This window comes from Borostomias antarcticus, assembly GCF_949987555.1.
Source record: "Borostomias antarcticus genome assembly, chromosome: 9".
Taxonomy (NCBI): domain Eukaryota; kingdom Metazoa; phylum Chordata; class Actinopteri; order Stomiiformes; family Stomiidae; genus Borostomias; species Borostomias antarcticus.
Genome location: NC_140242.1, coordinates 21,606,174 through 21,623,163, shown reverse-complemented (window position 1 = coordinate 21,623,163; position 16,990 = coordinate 21,606,174). Strand labels below are relative to the sequence as shown.

Sequence of the window (16,990 nt, the reverse complement as noted above, 5' to 3'; positions counted from 1 at the left end):
TTGAACATGTATAGGCCTGCAGCTTGACAAAGTAAAATCTAAAGATAAAGATATAAAGATATACCATAGAGCAGTATAAATACATATGTTTTATATCTCTGAGGCAGACTCATCATCACCCCTGGCCGTGCTGCTGCTCCTGCACACGATTCTGGTTTCACAATCCTCAAACCTCCAATCCACAAACCGCAAAAATGGTTTCACACCAACTAGCCTGGGATTCACTACTGGGCGCCATCCATGGCCTGAACACTGGCAACATGTCCTTCTAACATGGAGCCCTGGCGCCCTCTGGTGACTGGTTCTCTGGTTTGACATGAAAATAAGCGAAATCGATCGATTACTCCAACGTCATCTATTCGTGCCTGGTTGTTGTCTCCCGTCAGACTCAGTTCAGAGGAAGTAAAATCCTTTGAAAATCCCAGGGTAATTCAAATAAGAGCCATGTCCTTATTCCGATATGGAAAAGAAGAAGTTTAATATCAACCTAGATGACTCTGCCTTCACCAAGGAAAGAATACCGGTTAGTAATAGCTAGATAGCTAATGTAGCACGCAAAACATCTAGCTAGCATACTGTAGCTTGGTAGCTAACGCTAGTCAGAGTGTGGGCTACTCTGCTCAGGTTGTATTGTTGCATTTCACTAGGAGCTAGCAAACTTTGCTTGTTGCATATTGTTGCATCGCTTTAGAGTTGGCAAGACATGCTTAAAACATACACGTATTTCACTGTTGTTGTTGTTGTTGTTATCATTATACACTGTTATAGCGTTAGCCTAAAGAGGAACTTTGTCCCATCATGAACACACACTTCATCCTCTTGCAGGTCACGAAGTCTCTATTTCAGCCGTCGTCAAAGGCAGGCCAAACTGTCTCATCTAACTCCGCCTCCTCTATTCAACCTGCACCTCCGCAGTCTGCCGGCCAGCCGTTGTCCTACGCAGAGTTCATCGTCCAAAGTAAAAAACACGTGCCTCCTCCTCCTCATGCCCCTTCTGCCCCACAGAGGGAGGAGGGCAGCGTGCCCAGGGTGGCAGCCGGCACAGGAGGGGAGGTTGCAAGTTCGAAGCCGGGGCCAAGTCTAGTACATGATGGGTCTGATGGGGCGTCCTCCTCCTGTGTCGGCTCAGTGAGGTCTGGGGACCATGTGAGGAAGACTGGGGAACTGAGTTGCGGACCTCTAAAGGAGGGAGAGGGAGGCCAAAATGCTGGGAGTGAGCAGAAACAGGCGGAAGGTCAAAGGGCAGAGGTCGTGCCCAGTCTGGGCCCTAAACCAGTAGGGACAGGGAGCAGCATCATCGTCAGCCCGCGCCAGGTATACAGTTTGAAACATGTTAGCATGTTGAAAAACAGCAGCTGTTGGCAATGAAACATTGTATGTTTCTCGCGCAACTATCTTCTTTTTAGTTTGAACTATTTAACAACCACCGGAGAAGTCTTTGCTCCGGGCACTAACCAATATTGTTGTATGGAAATATTTGCTCTGTGAACTAATAGGCTTTCGTTGTTTGTTATTGTGCAGAGGGGAAATCCCATTCTTAAGTTTGTTAGGAGCGTTCCATGGGAGTTTGGAGAAGTGGCACCTGATTATGTCCTGGGACAAACCACCTGTGCTCTCTTCCTTAGGTCTGTATCTGTGACTTCTGGCCTCACGTTTGTTTGTTTGTTTATTTATTTATTTATTTAAAAGGGACGGCGTACAGTTAAAACATAAACATTACACATAGGCTACTATGACAACATATAATGCATTGTACCAGAATCTAGCTTCAAGCTAATTTGCATCTGCAGTCCCCTTGGCAGGTCAGAGTACATAAAACACAACAAGCGATACAGAATAAAAACAACATGAGAACACAGAAAATACAACACAACACAGATGTATGCTTGTCAGAGCACGTTGCTATGCGTGCGTGTGTGTGTGTGTGTGTGTGTGTGTGTGTGCGCGTGCGCGTGCGCGCGTGCGTGTGCTGTCGTCTCACATGCAGTAAGATGCAGTATGTGGTTTTCTCTACATTCCACTGAAGGTTGTTTTTCCCCCTCACCTCCCATCTATATTCTGAGTAACCTCCACCACTTCCTGTTGCTGTTTACATGCACCCTTTCAGAGCAACAGTCAGGAAACCAATGAGCCCAACATTCACCTATCGTTTTTTACCCAGCAGTTTGCGATACCATAACCTCAACCCCAACTACATTCATGACCGCCTAAAACAACTTGGACAGACATTCACTCTCAGGGTCCTGCTGGTGCAAGTCGACGTGGTGAGGAAGGCATCCATTAAATACACAACTCCTATTCAAGTGTCATGTAGGCCTGAAATGTACAAAGAAGGCCTAGTGTTTCACAGCACATCCTCTCTTGATAATGTCCGGGCACCCTGCCTCCTTACCTCCTCTGTCATTGGTTGTGTCTCGTAGAAAGACCCTCACCATTCGCTGAAAGAGCTGGCTCGGATCTGCATCATGGCCGACTGCACTCTCATCCTGGCCTGGAGGTAAGACACACTCTCACTGGGCTGGCAGGCTTGCTAATATCAACAACATCTATAACTACCCCTGGCCCCAATCCTCCTCAAGACTTGACCAATTTGATCTGAAAACTCACTGACTGGGTTAAGCAACATGTAACAGACCAAGGCAGCACTATCATTGTCTTTACACCCATCGAATTCTTTCAGATCTACGCAAGGGTTGAGGGAGAAGGGTCTAAGGGCTGTTTCTTGACCCAGCCATGCGGTAGCATAAATTTAGCATATCCTAGATCGTTGTAATAAATGTGGTAATGGTATCAATAATTGTTGCAATAATATGCGGTGAACTTGTCAGTCCCGAGGAGGCGGGGCGCTACTTGGAGACATACAAGTCCTACGAGAAGAAACCTGCTGACCTCCTGAAGGAGCATGTGGAGAAAGACTACTTGTCTAAGGTAGTGTTACCGTTAACCATTGAGCTGACTTCAACTGAACCATTTTCACAGTGTCACACCAACACCTAAACCACAATGGTGCTGGCCTAGATATGCTCTTCTAACATACCGTAACATTTAGCATTTGTGGTTTTAGAGCTCAGTTGGTTTTAGAGCTCAGAGCTAACAGGAAACCAGGGGTAAACAGGCTAGCGTGGTATACCTACAGGTAACTGTAAGTCTGGCACAGTCCAGTAGTGTGACAAGTTATAACACTGTTGTTGTATTAGACCATGTTTTATACTGTATAGTGGTTCTGTAGCTCAGTTGGCAGAGCGGGTCGTTCAGTGATCGAAGGGTCAGTGGTTCGAATCCCAGCTTTGACTGTCCACATGTCGAAGTGTCCTTGAGCAAGACACCTAACCCCAAATTGCTCCCAATGAGCAGGTTAGCTACTGCCATTGGTGTGTGAATGTGTGTGTGAATGGGTGAATGAGAGGCCATTGTAAAGCCCTTTGAGTGCCGCTAAGGTGGAAAAGCGCTATATAAGTGCAGTCCATTTACCATTTACCATTTACTGTTGCTCTTAAAGGTGACTGACTGCCTGACCACAGTGAAGTCTGTTAACAAGACAGATGCCATAACCCTACTGTCCACCTTCTCTGTGAGTAAACTTCATAGTGATTCTTTGTATGCTGTTGTTTTTTAATCTGCTTGCAAATAAATTGCCCTCTGGAGGTTTGCCAGTGTTCAAGGACTCTGACTTTCTTAATTGTAATATGTTTTTAATTTCATATTTGTGACATAAAAACACAAACGTATTACATCTAGTACATTTAATGTTAATTGATTTTAGATTAATGAGATGATTGTTTATACTAGTATTGCAGTGTATGATGTACTGTACTATGGTTATTTTGTTGTAGTCTTTAGAGGGAATCATCAGTGCTTCTAAAGAAGAGCTGGTTCTGTGTCCAGGGCTGGGCCCACAGAAGGTGAGAACAGGGTGGCATAATGATCAGAGGAAGGGAACATATGTGAGATTGCAAAAACTGGATTAACAGTATTAGTCTGATAATTACAATTAGGCAGGTCTTAGTGTCCGCCTTGTTTGTATACCCTTGTCATGTTATAGTTGGTTCTTATTGTGGGTTGTTTTATTGTGTTGTGTGTTTGTGTGCTGTCCATATACTGCAGGCCAGACGTCTCTACGATGTGCTTCACCAGCCTTTCCTAAAGTCCAGGAAGAAAGAAAGCTGATAGACTCTCTGAAACAGGGACATCCTTCCTGCCCGGGAAACATCTCAGTTACTTTCAGTGTAACTTCAAATAACATGAGACACTCAGTATCGGTTTGTTCAAATGAAGACAGGAAGTCTCTTCGGCTGTGTAGTTTAGTGCTTAGCCAGCCTGTGGTTGGGTTCCAACATGAAACCTTTTCAAGCACTGGGCTGGATTGGGGACAAGGCCCAAAGGGGATTAGGGTGTACAGTACACTACCCACATGGGGAAAATGGCATTATTGTACCCTAACTTGAAATGTGGGCCAAGGGAAAGTGTTTAATACCTTGCCACAAGTATGTGTTTCTTTGGTGCATTGTCCTTTTTTTGTATTTGAATGTTTGTTTTTTCATTAAAATTTGATTGGTTGATTTTTGGGGGGATGAAATTAAAAATGCAATACACAAGAGTGCATATAGTACTAAAATTCATCAGGATATCGCAATAAAGACATTATTTCCATTGCGGTCCTGAAAGTCTAGGTTAGAAGACATGCAGGAGATGGAAGTGACATGTATGCTACTGATATCCCATTCTTACACTAAAACACAGACTAAAATATCACTATTATACAATCAGGAAAATAATAAACCACACGAATTCAGAAACCAAAAGATGTTTCACTATTCTACTTAGCATAATTTTTTTCAGTTTTTATTTCTCTTGATTATTCAGATTAAGGCCAGATTTTATTTTATTTGGGATTTTATTCCACTCATCCCCCCTGTATAGAGGAATGCACTTCTCCCTACTTTGCTTTCTAGATTGGGTTGTTTCAGTTTAGATACACTCCTAATCAGGCCATGAGAGTCCCAGACATACTGATAATACCTAGTAAATTAATTGTAAAATCTTATAGACCATAAGACGTTTTAACTGTTGAGTTCAACTGTTTTAAATGGTTTGGTCTGATGTGGGTTTCTGGACTAAAGAACAACCCTCACCCTGAGCTTTTTGAAGCTTACCACTCTACCAGGTTATGCATGTGTTATTCTGTATTGAACTAATGATATAGCTAATGTCCTCATGGTTACCTTATTAAGGAATATTATGGGCTAAGTTCAGAATGAGGAATTTGTTTTGTAACTATTCTTTTCCAGTTTAGCAATTACAAGGCTGATGGTAAACGACCATGACTAGATGGAGGGGCTGTTTTTACAAGGTGTGATATTTCCACTGTATTGCTGCTTTCACTATGAGTCACCTGAGACCCCCTAACGCTAACCACCTTTCCTGTGTGTGTGTACGTGTGCGTGTGTGCATGCACATGTATATATGCCTGTAAATTAAACAGGAGGTTCACTAGCCTACATAGCGAGTTAGTTTCTCTGGTCTGTCTTCTGTCTCTCAGTTCACTATCTGTCCTTCCACCATGGACCTGCTGTATCTCACCCTCACCCTCCAACTTTTTGCCATCTCTGGTGAGTCTCTTCTAGACCTTTTTCTGTGCTCCAGAGCCTTATTGCCTTACTCTCATGTATTTATATGTTTTGGTTATCTTGTGGCTCTGCTATAGCTTCTGTGTGATGCTGTTTGGAGCAGCACTTTGAGAAAGTTCACCCTAAAAATGCATGAAATATGAAATGAAATATTTCTTGCTTGCTCATTGCTCTTAATTGAGAAAATGTATCCCCCATTGAATGCATTTTCCATCCTCCCATGAAGGAGCATCTGGCAGTGGTATTGTTGGAGGGAAGGAAGCTAAGAAACATTCAAGGCCCTACATGGTCTCCCTCCAGAAGGATGGACATCATTCCTGTGGGGGGGTGCTGATCAAGAGGGACTTTGTCCTGACTTCAGCACACTGTTATCAGTGAGCATTCGTCTTTCTTTTAGTTGAACTTTGACACAGATAGTGATGTATTGAAGGTACATTCAACATTATTTTAAGGGAGGGCTCAATGTCATAAAAGTGATTCCATATATTGAAACTGATTTTGTAGAGTTAGGTCAACATAGACTTCCCTGTACCCCAGTGTTGGATCCTGGATTTTTTGTATTATTCTCTTCAAATGTTTTTGACGACCAAATTAAAATTGGGTTTACCTGTTACTTTATTTACTTTCAGTCCCCATTTAAGTGTGGTCCTTGGGGCACACGATATCACCCAAAATGAGCACACTCAGCAGAAGATTGAGGTGAAAAGTTACTATCGTCATCCATTCCAACTGTTTCCTGGTCAGACTCAATATGACATGATGTTACTTAAGGTAAACCTCAAAACATTTACTGTATGAACACGTTTCCACCAGATGTTTCACAAAATCTAAACTGGTCCACTGTGCACTGCTTATTCTCTTTTACAGTTAAAGCGCAAAGCTACCCTGAACCGTAATGTGAGCACCATTAAGCTCGACTATGAGGACAAAATCGAACCAAAAACAAAATGCTCTGTAGCTGGTTGGGGAAAGATTAAAACGAATACGAATACGCCTGCTGCCACTCTGATGGAGGTAACGGTGGAGGTAGAGAAAGGCGCTGTTTGCAAGAAGGAGTGGCAGAGATTCTACACCGTCAAGCATATGATATGCACTCGCGTCAATGAAGGCAAAGGATTTTGCCAGGTAAGAGTTAACTATATGCCTACAGCAAGTTATACTCTCAAAGGAAAGTATCAAACTATTATTTTAGGCTACTAGTTATTTAACCATTGCACATGTAACCCACTTCTGGATAAACATACGCTAGCTAGGTTCGAAAGGAGCAAGGTATAAAGTCAGTGCAATAACCACAACCACAAGTAAATCCAAATAGTTTGCAACTTAGTTTGCACTTTATATTCAACAGGTAAGCAAACACAACATATATACAATTACAATATAAGAAAAATAATAAACTGGGCCCAAATAAAATATGAATGGTATTGTGTGGATGTATGTGTGTGTGTAAATCGTCCTTGTTCAGGTGTCCTTGGTAGACGTCCAAGACTGTAGTTCAGTCAAACTAATCTGGATCTGAGCTGACCCAATGTCGGATTTCTGTCTCTCACTCAAGACGTGCTGCTGTGTTGGCTGGTGCCATGCCAGCCTGACTGGCACAATCCTACCACAAGGCTGATGGTCAAACTGCTGTTGCAGTACTGTAGCTATGTAGATCCTGAATCCTGGAATCAAGTTGGGTGGCTCGCCATCAATTGGTTCTCTGGATCATCCTCATGGGGTTTTCTCAATAAGAGAAAAAAGACCTGACCTGCACACAAACAGGCTCACAGTCTTTCTATTGGTTGTACAACATCATTTCTAAATCTAAATCTAAATCTTTGGAATCAACTGAGTACGGCTGAACACAATAGCCTACACTTGTATGAAAATAATATTATTCATCATTCTGTAGTCCAAATTTCACCTTCTCAATTATTAATTGTAATCCAAATTCCTCATTCTCATATACAAAGTAGAATGGTTTTTTTCTACACAATGTAGTCTCACATATTAATAAACTGCATCATCCGTAATATTTCAAAAAGAATAGTACACAGTTCAATATGGAATCTGGAATATGATTAGCCTATCTCGTGAAGTGGTGAGGCTAGCTGACTCCACATCAAATGAATTTCTGCCTTTTCTTTCCTCAAAGTAATATGCTCCAAAATAATACAAAATTGTCTCTATAAATTCCCAAAGCATTCACTTTCAACATACAAACATTCCAAACACACCTAACATTTGTTACACATAACTTAGTGTTCATTCTCCTTAGTTATCAATCTCATTGCTACAGCATCGCGGCTACAACAATCTCAGCACTAGCAATGGAGGGAAGCTAGATTAGCCTAGCTCTTACCGAGTCGATGCAGCAAGGCAACAACCGATGACAAGAAAATGGATATAAAGGTTGTTGGTGTCCTTGCAACTTGTAGTAAACACTAATTCACTCTATCTTAACTCTGATCTTACTTCTGATTAATTCTACCCGTTTTCTCTGTAAAATAGTTATGCTTTTTCTCTCGACGTTTCTCTTCACGAGGCAACATGAGCTCCGCTCAGAACTTGTCCAGACAAATCTGGCTGAATATCGCGAGCTCCCGGTTTTTCAAAATAAAGGTCCCTAATTATTTAAGGAAGTGGATACATTTATACCAATGAGTTTACCGGTTACCATATAACTGGAGCATCAAAAAACATAAAGTTACACATGACTAATTAACTCATGGCTCAAGTTAATAGTGTACTTGTTATAATAAACTATAAGCAATTCTATTTAACCCATAATTTCAGCTGGGTTACACCCTCCCCCTCTGAATTGAAATGAGTCCCTTCATGCTCTTACTTCATAAGAACGGTTGCCTTCAAATGTTTCAACTAAAACTCTATTAAACCCGTCCAGAAGATTCTGGGCAAATGAAATGAAAGGTTTTCCTAACTCAGGGTAAGTTAATTTCCTAGGTGGCTTCCTCACACGTTCTGACCTGCGTGTGTTGTCTTCAGGTTCACTAACAACACTATCTATTCTTTCTACAGGGACGTGATCACTAAGTTCTGCAGCTCGCTGAGTTTGTTCTTGAGAGACATCTATTAGGTCCAACTCTGATGAACATGGCAAGGGGGTATGAACTTCCCTTTCAGTTCGAATCTTTTGTAGCTCTTCATCAGGTAAAGATGCAGGCTCAGGATCAGGTAAGTTTCTTTCAGTTTCTGTCTGCTGGAGTTCATCGATTTGGTCTACCTGATTGATGTTTTTGAGTGAGTGTCCTTTCACATATCCAGAACTGTTTGAATCAGGTGAGTATCCAGGTAAGTTTGTAATTTCATTTTCCACAGGTAAGTCTCCTTCCACTTCAGGTAAGTTTTCTTCCAGTTCAGGTAAGTGTTCTTCCATTTCAGGTAAGTTTTCCGGTTCATAAAGTTTTTCTGTCGGAGCATTAGTTCTACTCTCAATTATTATGACAGGTGGGTCCACGTTGAAAGACTCAAAGACTCCTTCCATGGAATAGGATGATAGACTTTCATCATCATCCTCATCTGAGTACAGAAGTCTTTCATCTGGCTTAGTTGAGTTTCGCCTTGTTTGTCTTGTTCTTGGCTTAGTTGGTTTCACAGACTCTTCTTGAACTTCAGAAAGGAATCCACAAGGGAGTAGTAGATCCCTGTGCAACGTACGTGTAGGCCCATCCTGGTTTTCAGGGCATACTGTATAGACCGGTAGCTCCCCTGCCCTCTTTTGTACTACATAAACAGTGGCCTCCCATCGGTCAGCTAGTTTATGCTTTCCACGGGGTCGGAGATTGCGTACCAGGACTCTATCTCCAATCTCCAAAGTAGACTCTCTTATCCGTAGGTTGAATCTTCGTTGGTTCTTGTCAGCCACTTTCTTTGCATTTGCTATAGCTATCTGGTAGCTTGCTGACAGGTAAGACTTCAAGTTTCTCACGTATTGCGTGTGTGACGTGGTCGACTTTTCTTTTATTGGCAGCCCAAAAGCTATGTCGATGGGTAGCCTTGGCTGTCGCCCAAACATGAGCTCGTAAGGCGAGAACCCGGTGACTTCGTTCCTCGTGCAATTGTATGCATGAGTGAGGGGTTTCACATACTCACGCCACTTGGACTTCTCTTTTTCCTTGAGCGTTCCCAGCATGCTCAACAGGGTGCGATTATAACGCTCCACTGGGTTTCCTCTAGGATGGTAAGGAGTTGTTCGAGTTTTCTTTATTCCAACCAGGACACAAAGCTCTCTGATTATTAGAGACTCAAAGTCTCGTCCCTGGTCACTGTGGAGACGCTCGGGAAAGCCATAGTGGACAAAGAACTGCTCCCAGAGGCATCGGGCTACTGTGGTGGCCTTTTGGTCTCTTGTCGGTATTGCCACAGCATATTTTGTGAAGTGGTCTGTAATAACCAGGATGTCCTTGGTGTTGCGACTATCCGGTTCCAGGGATAGGAAATCCATACAGACCAGCTCCATTGGTCGGCTGGTTTGGATACTGACTAGGGGTGCGGCTTTGTCTGGCTGTCTTTTCCTTTTGACACACCTTGCACAGGTTTTAACCTTTGATTCCACTTCCGATGCCATTCTGGGCCAATAAAACCTGGATCTGGCTAAGTCAAGGGTACGTTCCATCCCCAGATGGCCCATTTCGTCATGAAGACTAGTGAGTACAGATGGCCTTAACTCAGAAGGGAGGACAAATTGATACACCAGTAGGTTGTCACACTTCCGCTTCCTATATAACAGGCCATCTTTCATTTCTAGCCTGGTTATTTCTCTGAGCATCAGGTGGAGTTCTGGCAACTCTAGCTTTAGACGGTCAGACACAGGCTCCTCTGATTCGAGTAACTTGATGACTCTACTAATCACAGGATCTGTACGCTGTAGTCTGGCTAACTCACAGTCACTGTACTTGGGAACCGTAGGAAGACCTTCAGAAGATCCATCCTCCTCAAATGCAGCTGGAATAGCATCTGGATGTATTGCAAGTGACTCAATGAGTACTGGTTCGTTTTTTCCAACAATGTGGTACTGGCAGGTTGCTTTGACAACATCCTCAGGAGCTAAGTGGTGTGAAGTGAACTTGTGGATTCTTAAACTTTCTTCTTGAGAACAGAGATCATTGATCAATTCTCCATGTGGCCTTCTTGATAAACCGTCCGCATCCTGGTTCTGCTTGCCGGCACGGTACTTGATGTCAAAAGAGTAGGTGGACAGATTGGCTAACCAGCGGTAGCTGGCGGCGTCCAGCTTGGCAGTGGTAAGTATGTACCGGAGAGGGTTATTGTCTGTCACTACCGTGAAGGTATTCCCGTACAGGTAGTCATGGAACTTTACAGTGATAGCCCATTTCAAGGCCAGGAATTCCAGCTTGTGGGCTGGATATCTGGCTTCACTCTGGGATAGTCCTCTGCTTGCGTAAGCAATAACCCGACTATGTCCATCCTGCTCCTGGTACAATGCCGCTCCAAGTCCAGTTGTACTAGCATCCGTGTGGAGCATGTATGGCAACTTGGGGTCTGCATAACCTAGGACAGGGGATGACGTAAGCTTATGGATGATTTCCTCGAAGGCCCCTTGACAAGCCGACGTCCATCTTTCCCCGAAGGGCTCTCTGGGATTGTGGTATTCTGTACCTGCCTTGGTTTCTTTGACCACTTTTCGTGCTGGCGGGTAGCCGGCTGTGAGTTTCGTTAAGGGCTTCACTATCTTTGAATAGTCTTGGACAAATCTCCGGTAGTAACCAGAGAAGCCGAGAAAAGATTTCAGCTCCTTCAAGGTCTGAGGTCTCGGCCAGGTCTTGAGTGCTTCAATCTTTTTAGGATCTGTTTCCACTCCATCTCGAGACACAACATGTCCCAGATAGCGCACTGATGTTTTGAAAAAACTGCACTTTTCTGGTGACAATTTCAGACCATTTTCTCTCAGACGATTCAGGACATTGGTAAGTCGTTCTTCATGCTCCTCTAAGGTTTTGGAAAAAACTATAATGTCATCAAGGAAAACCAGAACCTCGCGTAAGTTTAGATCCCCCATACACTTCTCCATTAAGCGCTGGAACGTGCTTGGCGCGTTGGTTATTCCCTGCGGCATCCGATTCCACTCCCAAAAACCTAAGGGACACACGAAAGCTGTTTTTTCCTTATCTCTCTCTTCCATCTCGATCTGATAGTATCCCGATTTTAGGTCCATCACGGAGAACCATTGAGATCCACTGAGTGCAGAGAAGGATTCCTCAAGGTTAGGTAAGGCGTACGCATCTTTAATTGTTTGCATGTTCAATTTCCGGTAGTCAACACAGAGTCGGATATCTCCATTCTTCTTTTTAACAACCACTATAGGTGACGAAAATGGGGATTCTGATTCACGAATGATTCCAGCATCCAGAAGAGTTTGCAGGTGACGTCTTACAGCATCGTAATCCCGTGGATGGATGGGACGTGGCCGATATTTGAATGGCGCTTCGTCCTTGAGTTTGATGCTATGTTTGACCTTTGTGGCATGACCGAAGTCAAGATCATGCTGAGAGAATACATCAGAGTAGGAATCCAGTCTTTGAGTTATTCGAGCCTTCCAGTCTTTGCTGAGTACAGAACCTAAGTCAAACTTGAGGCTCCCATTCAAGTCACATGGCTGTTGACTTGCTTCTTGTGGGTGTAGGATTTCTGGAGGAACACTGATCTCAGCAATAACACAGTGTGTCCGTAGGACGACATCATGGTTGGTCTCATTTCTTAACACTACCGGAATCTTGTGTGGTGAGCACATTGGAAGGGTGATGAGACAGTTGTCAATGAAGATTCCACCAGGTAAGGATGAAACGGCAGGTTGCTCGATCAATGCCCACTTCTCATTAGTAATGCCACTAACATTGACAAAACCTTCCAGCACCACTGACTGACGAGCAGGGATGACTTCTGGCTCACTGCTTCGAAGTTTGACAAAGCCAAGTTGTTGTTTACTCCTGAGCTTTAGGGTTTTGAAGACTTGTTGGTAGCCACAGTATGGCTTCGCCGGAAGAGGACTTTCATCACAGACCTGCTCATAGAGTGAGTCAAGAGTGTTAGTTCCAATCAGTATTGGCATGTCACTATTGGAACGGATATCTGGCACTATCAAGGCAAGGGTTTGAACTTCAGGTTCAGAAGCAATGAACTCTTTGGGGAACTGCACCCTTAGAGTTATGTAGCCTGCATATGGAACGGTTTGACCATTCGCTCCCTCAACTTCCAGTAAGTCGTTTATTGAGTGGATAGTTTTGTCTGATAGATGCAGGTTATAGAAGGATTGTGACACAGTAGTAACCTGTGACCCTGTATCGAGAAGTGCGATGCAGTTAACTCCGTCCACTTTAACATTTGCAGTGCTCTTGCTTCCAACAAGACCTTTTGGCATTTTCATTGCTTGTCTAGTGCTGTGTTCCTTTAGTGATGTTCTTGTCTTTCTTTTAAATTCTTCTTTGGGACTTTCATCTGTTCCTATTTGTCCCTCAATAGGAACAGTTCCTAGTTTAAAGTGGAACCTTCGTGGGCTGCATTGTCTTTGTCCCATGCTTCTTGTCTTGACTTTAGCTCTTGTCTCTTGGCGTTGACCAATGTGGAATCAGGAGGATTGCTGCAGCTGGTCACGATATGTCCATCTTCGCCGCAGCGAAAGCAATACCATGGTCTGGGTCTTTTGGTCTCATAAGCAGGCTTAGCCGTTGGCTGCTTCTCACTGGATGATTCCTCTTTTGGTCTAGCTTTTTTCTTTGCTGCTTTGTTGTTCTGTGTTTTCCCTTCTTTGTGTTGCAGGAGGCTTGCAATCTGGGCTTGTAGATTAGCTATCTGCTTCTGGAGCTGTCCCATTTCAGAAGGTGGACTGCTGGCTGGAGCAGGTAAGTCATACTCATCACCAGAGAAGCAAACATCATGAGCTTGAGACTGAGCTTTGGTTTTGGTAAGGCCAAGGTGTTGTTTCATTCTGTTGGCTTTAGCAACCTGTTTATCTTCTTCGGTGCGCAAGAGCAATAGCAGCTCTGAGAAGGTAGGTGGTTTGACTTTCTTCTGTTCTAGCTGAAGTGTGGCTATCAAACTGTTATTCCAGCATCCCCTACAGAACTGTTTCAGAAGCTGCTTATCTGCATCACTAGCTGGGATGGTTTTCATCTTCACAACATTGTTCAAGACAATCTGTAGCCTATGAAGATAGCTGGATGGCTTCTCACCTGAGTCCTGGTTGAGGCTGAGAAACTTTGCAAATAACTCATCCCCATCTTCGACTGTGGCGTAGGCTGAATCAAGTAGGTCTAAATAAGCTCTTGGAGTCGAGCAAGGACCTAAGGACTTGACTACACTGGTGGCTGGAGACGATAAACTGTCCACAATCTTCCTCACCAACTGTGCTTTGGAAACGGTTGGGTCGGCAAGAAGAAACTCTACTTTACTTCTCCAGGTATCGTAATCAACTTCGAAGTTTGGGCAAGGCAATTTTCCCGAAAAGGGTCGCAACTTCGCCAGTGAGTGGTTCGGTGGAGGGAGATCTGTGCTCTTGACTATATGCTCCACTACTACGCGCTGTACCTCGGGTGGAACTAGGTTACCAGGTGACAGCTTCACCTGGGGTCCTGACTCCCATAAACCAGATGTGGTGGTTGCAGCTGCCATAGAGATGTAACGAGTCTTGGCTGAAAGGTCTGACTCGCCTTTCTCAGTTTCAGCTATGGGAGGCGACGCTACAACCGTGTCACTAAGCTGCACCACTGGAGTCGGGTCTGGAGTTATTTCAACAACTCCCTCTTCACTTTGTTCTCCCACATAGGTGGTTATTCTGGCCAACTCTTCTTGCAAGACTTGCTCGAATGACTTGCCACTAATTTTTGCCATCTCTTTTAGCTCAGACAAAAATGTCTGTGTTATACCTGTACCCTTTTCGCATGAATACAGTCGAGCAAGGGCTTCAACATGGTGGACAATGTCAGTGTCTGCATCACTAGGTCTGTCTAAAGGTAACACTTCATCAAGTGCATCAAGCGCTGCTCCAGATACAAATTCTACAATGACCTTGAGCTCAACTAAGGGCTCAGAAAACTTAACTACTCTTTCAATAGCTCCATATTGCTCCAAATAATCAAATATTTCCTGATCTACCGCTGTATTGGACAGACCTGAAATGATGACAGAGTTTGGAACTTTGATATTCTCTGACTGTATGATTTCCATGTCGGTTTTTCTTTTGTTTACTCAAAATAACCGCAATTAACCGTAATTAACCGATAGTGACCGTGAATAAATTGTGGTATGATAATTGCACTACTGAACCTTACTCCTGGCTGGCTCGCCACTTGTTGTCACCATGTAACCCACTTCTGGATAAACATACGCTAGCTAGGTTCGAAAGGAGCAAGGTATAAAGTCAGTGCAATAACCACAACCACAAGTAAATCCAAATAGTTTGCAACTTAGTTTGCACTTTATATTCAACAGGTAAGCAAACACAACATATATACAATTACAATATAAGAAAAATAATAAACTGGGCCCAAATAAAATATGAATGGTATTGTGTGGATGTATGTGTGTGTGTAAATCGTCCTTGTTCAGGTGTCCTTGGTAGACGTCCAAGACTGTAGTTCAGTCAAACTAATCTGGATCTGAGCTGACCCAATGTCGGATTTCTGTCTCTCACTCAAGACGTGCTGCTGTGTTGGCTGGTGCCATGCCAGCCTGACTGGCACAATCCTACCACAAGGCTGATGGTCAAACTGCTGTTGCAGTACTGTAGCTATGTAGATCCTGAATCCTGGAATCAAGTTGGGTGGCTCGCCATCAATTGGTTCTCTGGATCATCCTCATGGGGTTTTCTCAATAAGAGAAAAAAGACCTGACCTGCACACAAACAGGCTCACAGTCTTTCTATTGGTTGTACAACATCATTTCTAAATCTAAATCTAAATCTTTGGAATCAACTGAGTACGGCTGAACACAATAGCCTACACTTGTATGAAAATAATATTATTCATCATTCTGTAGTCCAAATTTCACCTTCTCAATTATTAATTGTAATCCAAATTCCTCATTCTCATATACAAAGTAGAATGGTTTTTTTCTACACAATGTAGTCTCACATATTAATAAACTGCATCATCCGTAATATTTCAAAAAGAATAGTACACAGTTCAATATGGAATCTGGAATATGATTAGCCTATCTCGTGAAGTGGTGAGGCTAGCTGACTCCACATCAAATGAATTTCTGCCTTTTCTTTCCTCAAAGTAATATGCTCCAAAATAATACAAAATTGTCTCTATAAATTCCCAAAGCATTCACTTTCAACATACAAACATTCCAAACACACCTAACATTTGTTACACATAACTTAGTGTTCATTCTCCTTAGTTATCAATCTCATTGCTACAGCATCGCGGCTACAACAATCTCAGCACTAGCAATGGAGGGAAGCTAGATTAGCCTAGCTCTTACCGAGTCGATGCAGCAAGGCAACAACCGATGACAAGAAAATGGATATAAAGGTTGTTGGTGTCCTTGCAACTTGTAGTAAACACTAATTCACTCTATCTTAACTCTGATCTTACTTCTGATTAATTCTACCCGTTTTCTCTGTAAAATAGTTATGCTTTTTCTCTCGACGTTTCTCTTCACGAGGCAACATGAGCTCCGCTCAGAACTTGTCCAGACAAATCTGGCTGAATATCGCGAGCTCCCGGTTTTTCAAAATAAAGGTCCCTAATTATTTAAGGAAGTGGATACATTTATACCAATGAGTTTACCGGTTACCATATAACTGGAGCATCAAAAAACATAAAGTTACACATGACTAATTAACTCATGGCTCAAGTTAATAGTGTACTTGTTATAATAAACTATAAGCAATTCTATTTAACCCATAATTTCAGCTGGGTTACACACACATAGGCTAAACGTCTTCAATTTAACAACATTGTTTAATATCGTCACCTTAAAATAATAGGGGTTAGGAACAGTGTGATCTTTTCAATTGAATTTGTAGTCAATTTTACCAGAGGCGGCCAGCATCATGAAAAGATGACTCGGGCAAAACAAACAAAAAATTAGGCCATTATTTTAAGAAGGTGACAGTATGTTTCACCCTTACCTTCATATGTTTCTGTCTCATTTCACAGGGAGACTCGGGAGGACCTCTCGTTTGCAACAAAAAGGCACTGGGTATTGTTGCGTTCAATTATGCACAGGACTGTCAAGACCCCAAGTATGCCGATGTGTACATGAAAATCCCTTTCTTTATTCCCTGGATTGAAGATGTGATGAATGGTCTTATATCTCCTACAAGGCAATAACACATAAATTAATAGTCTAGTGAAATGTAAGTGTGTGTTCTAGATCATATCACACGAAGTTCA

General features: G+C 42.9%; 2 protein-coding genes across 2 annotated transcripts; both read left to right on the top strand.

Moving 5' to 3' along the window:
* The first annotated feature begins 382 nt into the window (after positions 1-382).
* Positions 383-4,563, top strand: ercc1 (excision repair cross-complementation group 1). The gene is made up of 9 exons (XM_084443099.1): positions 383-523; positions 826-1,314; positions 1,522-1,625; positions 2,165-2,264; positions 2,421-2,497; positions 2,829-2,928; positions 3,500-3,571; positions 3,834-3,902; positions 4,105-4,563. Exons 1-9 carry the CDS (start codon positions 461-463, stop codon positions 4,165-4,167), a joined length of 1,137 nt encoding a protein of 378 aa, XP_084299225.1. The 5' UTR covers positions 383-460; the 3' UTR covers positions 4,168-4,563.
* A 997-nt stretch (positions 4,564-5,560) lies between these two features.
* LOC311312888 (serine protease 57-like) lies at positions 5,561-16,927 on the top strand (the record flags this gene model as incomplete). Its single annotated transcript, XM_084442896.1, has 4 exons — positions 5,561-5,609; positions 5,854-6,001; positions 6,530-6,752; positions 16,754-16,927. The coding sequence occupies 4 exons, from the start codon at positions 5,561-5,563 to the stop codon at positions 16,925-16,927; spliced, it is 594 nt and encodes a 197-aa protein (XP_084299022.1).
* Between the last annotated feature and the right edge of the window lie 63 nt (positions 16,928-16,990).

What these genes read in the sequence shown, in the direction of transcription:
- ercc1 (XM_084443099.1), top strand. Translation starts at nt 461, where the DNA reads ATGGAAAAGAAGAAGTTTAATATCAACCTAGATGACTCTGCCTTCACC. An exon ending in AGAAAGACTACTTGTCTAAG is followed by an intron (nt 2,929 to 3,499) that starts GTAGTGTTACCG and finishes TTGCTCTTAAAG; the next exon opens with GTGACTGACTGCCTGACCAC. An exon ending in CCCTACTGTCCACCTTCTCT is followed by an intron (nt 3,572 to 3,833) that starts GTGAGTAAACTT and finishes ATTTTGTTGTAG; the next exon opens with TCTTTAGAGGGAATCATCAG.